Here is a 9826-nt window from a genome sequence, read left to right on the forward strand (position 1 = left end):
TATATTACTTATCTATACTGCTTGATATTTGAGATATTAGGATCTGAAATTGCATGTTTTTAATGCTAATCACGGCTTCTACAATTGCTATTGTAAATATTTTTCCTATTGTTAGTAAGAATGTCATATGCCCTACCATATATTGCATATAAAAAAAAATTAATGAATTCATTTTATATTAGAAATTCATTTATTTGCATTAAGTCAAGTTAGATACTTGACTTCATTATTTATGACATGTTGGCATATACTTATGTTACTTAAAAATTAGTTTTTATGGTAGTCATATCTCTTTGACAGCGCAACTCTTTCCTAATTATCTAAGCTAATATTTGCTCAATCATTTTAAATTAAGACAATGTCTTCAAACTAAACGCATATTTAATTTTAAAAAATTAGATTATAAATAAGTCTTCCTCTTATCATTCTTTCATTTATGTCTATTAAACTTTCACTCACGTATTTTGCGGAAGAGCAACTCCCCACAAACTTGTTTTCTTGCCTAGCCCTGGATTTCGTAATATTGCTTCGTTATCATTCGAACGATAATTACGTCAAAAATCATTTGATAAAAATCTGTTATAAAATACTTTGCAGTAAGTGTGGAATCCGTAATAAACTCAAAGCTTGATTAAAATTCTAAAATTATTTTATTTATAACTTAAGAGATAAGATAAATTTAGCAAAAATAAAGCAAACACATATTATCTTTAGTATGGCAAAAAAATGGAATTTTCGGAAGTGAATTCAATAATAATGGGAATGAGAGCTATTACAGGAAGAGGTCTTGATTTATAATTGTTTGAAAACTATATGTTATAGAGACTAGAATTAACAATAAAAATAAGAACGAGAATTATTTGTATTTTATTTTTAATTAAATCTTTGCCTAAAATGATTTCAATGGTAGAGGACAAAGGCAATAGCTAATCATAGTGAATATATATATAATTTAATTCGATGAACTTCTGTAGAATTAAATTATAACTAATGAAAATCAATGAATTTTTTTTTTTAATAAAACAAATTAACATAATAATGAACTAACTTCGCATAAATGTGAAGCACCCAATTTGAAATATGTAAACATCGATATTTTAGATTCAGAAATCTGGTATGGGTCATCAAAAGGAACTTTGACATCATTTGATTACTTACGTAATAAGTAATTAAATTAAATTAAAATATTTAATTGTTTAATTTCTTTTAGTTAATTATCCTGCTAAGAAAAGGAAGCTGATATATAGCCAAATAATTCGACTGTCACTTCTATATGGATCAGTAAGGCCTCAAACACTACTATTCGCCAGCTAGAAATTGCACAAAGCCAGGCTCTGAGAAGAATTTTCAAAGTGCCATGGTACATTAGGACGAATGACATTCTCAGGGATCTGAAGATTGATTCAATCAAAAAATAGATAAAGGATAGAGCCCTGAAATTATTTACGAAAACTGGCAGGCTTACCAACACCGCGTTATCGAATCTCAGAATAGTTACAGGCTCCTCAGGGAGGTATGCAGGTCTGAGGTCAATTATTGCTTTGTCTGATGAAGTGATAAACAATAATCCAGTCAAGGTGTAAAGAAAGACGTATGAAGAAACCTCGCAGTTATTAGAGAGTAAAAGTGCTCAAGTGCACTGACTCAACTAGCCTCAACATAATAACAAAGTAAAATTTAATTTTAATTATTGTTTTCATTAATCTTATTTATCATTTCTTTGATTTAGATTGATTTGGTTAAAAACCTTTCCTTACTTAAAACTTTGTGACAATTTTATAAAGAAATTAACTATAGCACCTTTCCATTTCTAACTTTTTCATAATTTTTATAACTTTAAAATCTTATTAATATGCAAATTTGATTTGGTAAATTTAAGAAAGTATACACTTATTTTAATTAGTTGAAATATTAAAGACGATCTGCAAAATTTTCGCTGATTTGCCCGTCTTAATAGAAAATTGAAAGGTATTTAATATTATTTCCCTTTCTTTAAAGTTTCCGTATTAGAAAATTTTTTAATTATTTTGAATTAAAATTTATTTATAATGAAGGCACATCAACAGACAAATCTTGAAATAGGTAACCACCAAATAGGTAACTTATGCAAAGAAGTGTTCAAGAAAAGTGAGGGGTAAAAGTAAAAGTGTGATAATTATATGCAAAAGCCGCACAAAAATGTATTTGATATTTAAAACTTTTGATTTCTTTTTATTTGTTTAATGTGTATACACTGCATTGTTGTTGTTGTTTTCATCGCCATGCGTTGCTCATATTGTTGTTGTTGTCGTCGTCGCTGTTGCTGTTTGATTGTTACTACTATTGTGATTTCTGTTATTGATTAATCACAATAACTACTGATACAACACCAACTACAACAACACAAATACAACAAAAACAAATACAATAACAAAACTTATTGTTATAAAAAAGGTGAAAGAAGAATCAGCTTTCAGTTAAAAGTAAAATTTTTTATACTTGATATTTTTTGTTGGTTTTTTTCTTTTGACGGATGCACATGGAAAAAAAGCCCACACACTGCCCGCCATTACAAGAGTCATTAGTCGGGTTATTTCAAATAGCATTATGGTATTCTGCGTATGCGTGTGCGTGTGTGTGTATTGATTTGTGTGTAATAAAAATATATGAAATAAGTGTATTTTATTGCACTAGTGTGAGTAATTTTAAAGCATCTTTTTTTTAAATTTTCTTTCTTTTCGATCTTTTTGTGGTATTTTTTTTTTATTTATTGCGGTTTTTTGGGTGCTTTGAACTCATTCGGTTGACATTTTGCCACGGGTTAACGTTACTTTTATTTATTTAAACAAACTCTTATTAAGCACTTATAATGTGTATTTTAAAAATTTCACTTTCTTCTTCACCTATTCTCAATTATGTACTTTTTACCTTTTGTGCGTGTGCAAGAAAAGATAAGAAACTAAAAGCCTTTAATCACATGATTAAATAATCAAAAAGTAAAAAAAAAATTGTTGGGCCATTGTGGCTTATCAGCATTTATGACATGTAATACCTGATAAAGTACTTGTGGCGCATAGATAAATATACTTGGGCTTTTCTTAATAAATCTTAGATACATTCTATTGTACATATGTATGTATATTTACTTGAACTTCTAAGATATTAGAGCATATCAGATTCTGGATACAGTAGAAAATAACTGTATTTGTATAAATTTTTAAAATAATTTTTAGATATTTTGTTGAAAAATTTTATCTGATAAAAATTCTTCATTACTTTAAGTAGTTTTGAAGGAATTTAAATAAATTTAATTAAATAAAACATTTAAATTAACAGAATATACCCAAAATATATAGAAATACTTAATTTAAAAGTAAACCTATATGCATATTCTGCTAAGAAATATTGAAAATACAGAAATTAGGTTATGTCAGGTTGTAAATTATTTATGGGTAATTATAGGCAGCCATATTCTAAATTAAGTTAGTTTAGGACGGCGAACTTGTGCTTAAAACCCACTTGAGCTTATATAATGGGCCGTTGTTATACCACGGATTAGCGTTATGCATATACAGACTAAAGGTCAGCGCACTAACAGCGTCAAAAGACAGGACTCTCCCATTCGAGTGAAATTAAACCAAGCCTAAAAGCTTTGTTAAGTTTGATAAGCTTGATCAAGTTTGTAATTTTGCAAATGACAGTTCCATCACGTCAGTAAGAAAAGAAAAGAAATTATTATTTCATCCTTTTAGAGCAATCGGAGCAAAAGAAAAAACATTTTCCATCAAGAGAATACATCTGCCTTAACAGCTCAAGAAACCATCGATAAAATAAATGAATTTAAATATGAATTATTGCACAAAACAGGCTATTCAATTATCAAATTTAGTCTCTTCTAGATTATGGTTTTCTCTTAGGATTGCTTACTTAAAAGAGCATTTTCTTGATGACGCAGTTCTATACATTACTTTATCTTCCAAAGAATTTATAAACTTTTCAAATTTAAGTATTAAAACTATGAATCATTAGATATTTTTAGATTCCCATAATTAAATTTATTTTTAAATTATCTGTTAAATTCTATTGTAAAACAATAAATTTTTCCATTTTGAATATTAAAAGGGGATTTTATTGAAACACTAAAAATTGTTTCCCCATTAAATGCTTATGTTATTTTTCTTTGAAATAAAAAATTAAAATAACTTTATTGACCACAAATAAATTGAAATAATTTCGTTCGTCTAAGTGAAGCTCTTCAATTTGGAAAAAACAATTCAATGAGAGTTTAAGGTTTTTTATTAAAATCCTTGAATGAAGACAACAGCGCCAAAGAGTGATATTTTAAATATTGGTTCAATTCTGCGTTTAAAATTAAATTTCTTTCTGCTGATAAATAAGCAAATTATAAATAGTTTAATAAAAAAGAAACAACATAAATATTATCTAACATCGAAATAATGAAAATATTGTTTACCACACATTTGCACCTAATATGGAAATGCTGGTATTCAAGAGTATTTCTTAGAAGGGTATTTCATGGATCATTAGAATTTAAGTCTAGGAAAGACAGGTTCCATACTGTCTTTTATTAAAGAAATCGGACTTGGAGAAACACTTTAACCCGATTAAGAGGCACAATAGATCTTTTATAGATCTATTATTATAATAATAATAATTACCACACATTGCTATAAAACGCATAGTGCCCAAGAATAGTAAAATAATAAATTTTATCATTTAATCTTAAAATAAATTTCAAATATTCTTTATAACTGCATTTTAATTTATTAAATAAATTTGTCAATAAATAATTTGCATATTTGCAAAATTGCACATACTAATTGAAACACTAACACTAATGCAATTATTGCAATAATTAACACTTACCTTTATTGAACTATTCCTTAATTAATTGTTTTGAACTATTATTCAAATTACTTGAACTATGGTTCAGTTTGATGTGTTCAATGTGCGCTGAATATTTTCAAATTTAAGCTGCAAAATATTATTTTAATTTTTATTATTTCAATTCTGTAAATAAGCAAGAATGAAGTTCTGTTTATACTTAAGCATTTATCAACAGATTAAATAAACATGCTTAATAAATAAAATAAAATTAATGTATTTTTAATATATCAATTTTTGGCAGTTTTAATAACACATTAAGATAACTTTTTTTTAAATACTTTTCAAACTTTAACGGTACAAAATGTGGAAACAAAAAAAAGCAATATAATATTAAGAACTTAAGACGATTACAAGTGAGCAATAATAAAATAAATAACGAAAAACGGCAAGTGCAACAACAAATTTACAAACAAAAAACGTTAAAGCAACAGCAAACAGTGCTACTAACAGCAGCTCCATACACCAAACAGCAAGCGACAACAACAACAACAATAGCAATTATTCGTACGATATAACACTTTAAAAGTCAAAGTCACGAACACAAAAATTAGAAAAATTCAAAAAAAAAATTAAGCGTTAAGAAAAAAATTTAACTGCTACGTTCCAAATACTTTGCTACTTTTTGTAACTAAGGAATGAAAAATATTTAAGAAAAAACAAATAATAAACACATATATGATAATTACAACAACAAAAATAGCAACAACATAATATGAATATTTTTGGAAATTAATTTTTTTAAACTCAAATTGAAATGTTTTTTTTTAACTGAACAACAACAAAAATAAACATGAAAAGCTTTTTAAATACTTTGTAAATTTGGTTTAACGCGGGCGAACGAACGAGCGAACGTACCCTTTTTCGTTGTAAAAAAGAAATGTCACACAAATAATATTTCGTTTCTTTACTTTTAAATATTTTACTGCTCAACGTTTAAACGTTTAATTTCTTATTTTTGAAATTTTGACCGATATCGAAAAAAACTGACTAAAGCGGCACACAGCAGAAACGTTACTGACTGAATACTGAAAGCAATCGTTGTGTATGCGACAGCAATGAAGTGAAGTTAGAAAAAAGTTACCTAAAAAAAAAACTAAAAATAAATAAATAAAAACTGCAAAAAGGTAGTAAAATTAATATAAAGACTATAACAACAACAATAACAACAACAATAATAATAACAAAAACAACAGCAACAATACTAATGTGAAGAAAAGAAATACAGACACATATACATCCAGACAATAATATCGATTTGATAATTTTTGCTTTTATTATTTTTATGATTTCTGTACTTAATAATATTTTTTAGCATATTTATTGAATTTGTTTTTGCCATAGACGATTTGCTTGTTGTTGGGATTGTTATTTTAGCTGTTGTGTTTATTAATGAAAAAATTTTATAAAACAACAAAAACTTACCAACAAACGCAGTGAAAGAATGAAAAAAATTATTTAATAAAAATCCATAAAACATTTGAGTAAACTTGGGGAGTACAAGGGAGCGTATGAGTGCTACGCAATTTGAACGCTAAGCACAAGTAACTTTTACAAAAACAATAAGAAAAACAAAAGCAAAAAAATCATTGTGTGTCGTTGTGTATGGTTGCTTGTGTTTTTTCTGTTTTTTCTGTTTTTTCTTAGTTATTAATAACAACCAGTTAATGAAGTATGTAAGGTGGTGTTTGAGTGGGAAAGACACTTTGCATTTGCATTTGTGCATTGAGGATGTAAATCAAGTTTTCGTATTTGCTTTTCAACTGCAAGTCTTTGAACACTTTTTTCTATTTGGGTTTATGTTATTTGTTATGTTAATTGAAAAACTCTTTTTGTATCTTTATTGTTGCAAATACTTTTTTTGAGTGTCAAAAGGTGGTAACTTGCGTGAATGTAAAGCAATGACATTGAAAATAAAATTCAATTGCACGTAACATTTCAATTGCAATACGAAAGTGTAATGCTGGGAACTGTGTCACATCGCACTGTGTAACTTTTTATGATTTGAACATCAAATATACTATAAACTAAACACAAAAGACTTTAGTAAACATGTGGTGATTTAAGTATGCCAATTTTTTTTGCCTTTTTTTATAGGTGAAGTTGTTGGATAAAACAATGATTGATGAAATTTAACGAAATGATATATCATTATTGAACTACCATTTATTAAAGATTTTTTTTGTATATTCTCTGTATACTCATATACGTTTTAAAGTTATTTAAAACAAATATTATCTAACAAATTTTTTCATTCGTTATTTCCCATGACGTATTATGGAAACTGTTAAACTTGTCCCGTTTTAGCAAAATGGTTACTTACCACTTATCTTAACCTACTTAACTCATTCTATTAAAAATAATAATTCATTTTAAAATGTTCAAGGAACAAAGGTCATAAAAAACCATTCATAGTTTTCACCAAGCAAAACAAAAAAGATTTTTAATTTAAAACAAACTTATCAGTTTCATTCTGCATGAACATTTGTCTATAAGAAGATCTGTCCAAAGTGGGTGCCGAGTTTGCAGACCGGTAATCAAAAACAAACGATGTATCGATGATTCTGACAGTTGTTTGGAGCTACTTTAGCGAAATACAAAGAACAGAAGATCCTTCGAAATACGAAGGAAAGAAGAAAAGAAGAGTGGATAGCTGGCAGCAAACTTCGTGTGCTGTATATAAACAATACATTGGGGTGGTCGCATAATGTATGAAGCTAAGAAATATGATCGTGTTTTGTACATGAGGATGTGGTGCTAAAGAAAACGTATTTGGATGTTGAATTTCATCTTTTAAAATTATTTGAACGCTTATAAAACTACTTGACAATAAATTTGTGACCAATCGGATAATGTATAAACGTTGCTATTAGATCCTAAAGTAAGAAAAAACAATTAATTTAAATCCATTCAATCCAAAAGACAGTATTATTGATCTATAACTCTAATAATTAAATTAGTATTCACCTGTAGATTATTAGCTTCCAAACAAGCCAATATATTCCAAATTTTAATCATGAATTTTTTAATGTAGCACAAACTTAACGGTCACATTTTCTTCGCTATAGATAACATTTTAAAGTATTTTTTATTATTATATGTGTAATATGTTTACTAAAGTAAAGAAGCGCTTTACGCACTTCGAACATATATTTTGAAAAAAATATTAGTTCCTTTTTGAGAGTTAAATGGGATTTATGGATTAAGATACTTTGCTGGGTCACACAGCAATCAATGATAATGAGTCTGTAAACTATCTTGCGAGGTCAGGATCTGCCATGGTTTTCAACCGAAAAAAGTTGCTGGCATGACATTCCAGGTAAACGTCAGGCTAAAGAGCTGGTTCATCCTTACAGTTACGGTAAGGTATCCTTCTTTACAGAACAAAATTAAGTTTACTGGTGGGATATTTACGATGATGTGGCGTCAACTGTGATCGCTACAATTCCATTTTTATAATTTAATTAATTAATTAATTAATAATTTAATTTAGAGTTAAATTGAAGATAGAGATGCGGAATTCATGTGTTTTTAATGAAACGATACACCGAACCACTTCCATTTCACTTCTATTGGCAGGTTTCAAGCAATAAACTGAAATAAAAGTTTGATTGGTTGTTAAGTTGCTTCTTAAAGTTCTGTTAGCAGATCTTTTATAAGAAGGAATTCAATGGCTTACAACACTAATTGTGCTGATTATCTTCGCAGTGTGCTCCGTAGACCAGAATATTAGTCGTTTTTATGATTACCTTCATTTTGTTTCTAAAAATAATAACTTTTTTCAAACAATTTCTGAGATATAATAATATATATAAAACAATTAAAATGCGTACAATATGAAATAAGCTTATTAATGTATAAATATGAAATTCGACTTAAAAATTTGAATTTAAATTTTCAAACTATCCAAATTTTAGCCTCACTGTATTTTACTACACCGCTCAAACTGTGCCCACAATACTGAATATTTGAATAAACGCCACTAACTTCATATCTGGAACTGTAGCAGCTGTTTAACAAACGTCAAACAAAATTTCTTAAATAAAATATTAAAGAAATACGGTTGTAAATAAAGTTTGTATAAGAATGGCTGCATCAAGCAGGGAAGCGGTTAAAAGAGCTGTACAACAAGTACGTCCCATTTTATCAATAAATCGTGACGAGGCTCGAAAGCGTGCCTTAAATTTGTACAAAGCCTGGTACCGACAAATTCCGTATATTGGTAAGTATAGCTGTAGTGCACTTTTGTTATGTCATCAACAAATTGGTTAATATATTAAAAACCAATAACAAATTGAATTAAACGCATTATGCACGGCATATTGAATACTTCTTTTTGTTTTATAATTTATAGTTATGGACTATGACATACCAAAGTCAGTTCCCCAATGCCGTGAAAAACTGCGAGAAGAATTCGAAAAGCATCGCAACGTTACTGATATACGCGTTATTGATATGCTAGTTATCAAGGTGAGCCCATTTGTTAATAAATCATAATTATATATATATTTCAGTTTTAAACTCTAACTTGCTGTAAACTGTGTTAACCCAGCATCCTTTAAAACGATGAAGTCCCCAGTGTGGGGACTTTTGTTTTGTTTTTTCCATCAATTGGACGATTGAAACAGCGCATTAGTTACTCAAACTGGATATTTTGCATAAAGTTGGTTCAAAACAATTTTTATAGTATATTATATTTGTAGTGAAACTGTTCTATTAAAAACATTAGTTACTGTATATAGTGATCCTTCTTTATAGTTCTTAACCCCCATTGGCTTTAAAGTTTCACCTATCAACAAGCAAAAGAACCAGTCTTTTTTGTTGTTGTAATAGTCATAACACAGTGTAAGTCATTCCTACCAATTGGGACAATACTAGTAGGTCGCCTCAACTATATACATTTATAATTTAATCTAAAATATAATTTTCACAATATTTATAT

The 9826-nt window shown here is 28.0% G+C and overlaps 2 protein-coding genes across 2 annotated transcripts in view; one reads left to right on the top strand and one right to left on the bottom strand.

Moving 5' to 3' along the window:
* Window positions 1-5903, bottom strand: part of LOC119684897 (putative uncharacterized protein DDB_G0292292) — a gene marked incomplete at its 3' end in the record, with an annotated part of 137368 nt that extends 131465 nt beyond the window's left edge. Inside the window, exons 1-2 of the mRNA XM_038099029.1 lie at window positions 5743-5903; window positions 4867-4974 (exon numbers count right to left, since the gene is read on the bottom strand). The remainder of the gene's footprint in view (window positions 1-4866; window positions 4975-5742) is intronic.
* A 2905-nt stretch (window positions 5904-8808) lies between these two features.
* LOC119684960 (NADH dehydrogenase [ubiquinone] 1 alpha subcomplex subunit 6-like) lies at window positions 8809-9396 on the top strand. Its single transcript, XM_038099122.1, has 2 exons — window positions 8809-9106; window positions 9239-9396. Exons 1-2 carry the CDS (start codon window positions 8971-8973, stop codon window positions 9379-9381), a joined length of 279 nt encoding a protein of 92 aa, XP_037955050.1. The 5' UTR covers window positions 8809-8970; the 3' UTR covers window positions 9382-9396.
* Window positions 9397-9826: the final 430 nt, after the last annotated feature.

This window comes from Teleopsis dalmanni, chromosome 2, assembly GCF_002237135.1.
Source record: "Teleopsis dalmanni isolate 2A chromosome 2, ASM223713v2, whole genome shotgun sequence".
NCBI lineage: Eukaryota > Metazoa > Arthropoda > Insecta > Diptera > Diopsidae > Teleopsis > Teleopsis dalmanni.

Excerpts from the sequence above, each read along its gene's own strand:
- LOC119684960 (XM_038099122.1), top strand. The coding sequence starts at position 8,971 with ATGGCTGCATCAAGCAGGGAAGCGGTTAAAAGAGCTGTACAACAAGTA. Across the intron at positions 9,107-9,238 it reads CCGACAAATTCCGTATATTG|TTATGGACTATGACATACCA; the intron begins GTAAGTATAGCT and ends TATAATTTATAG.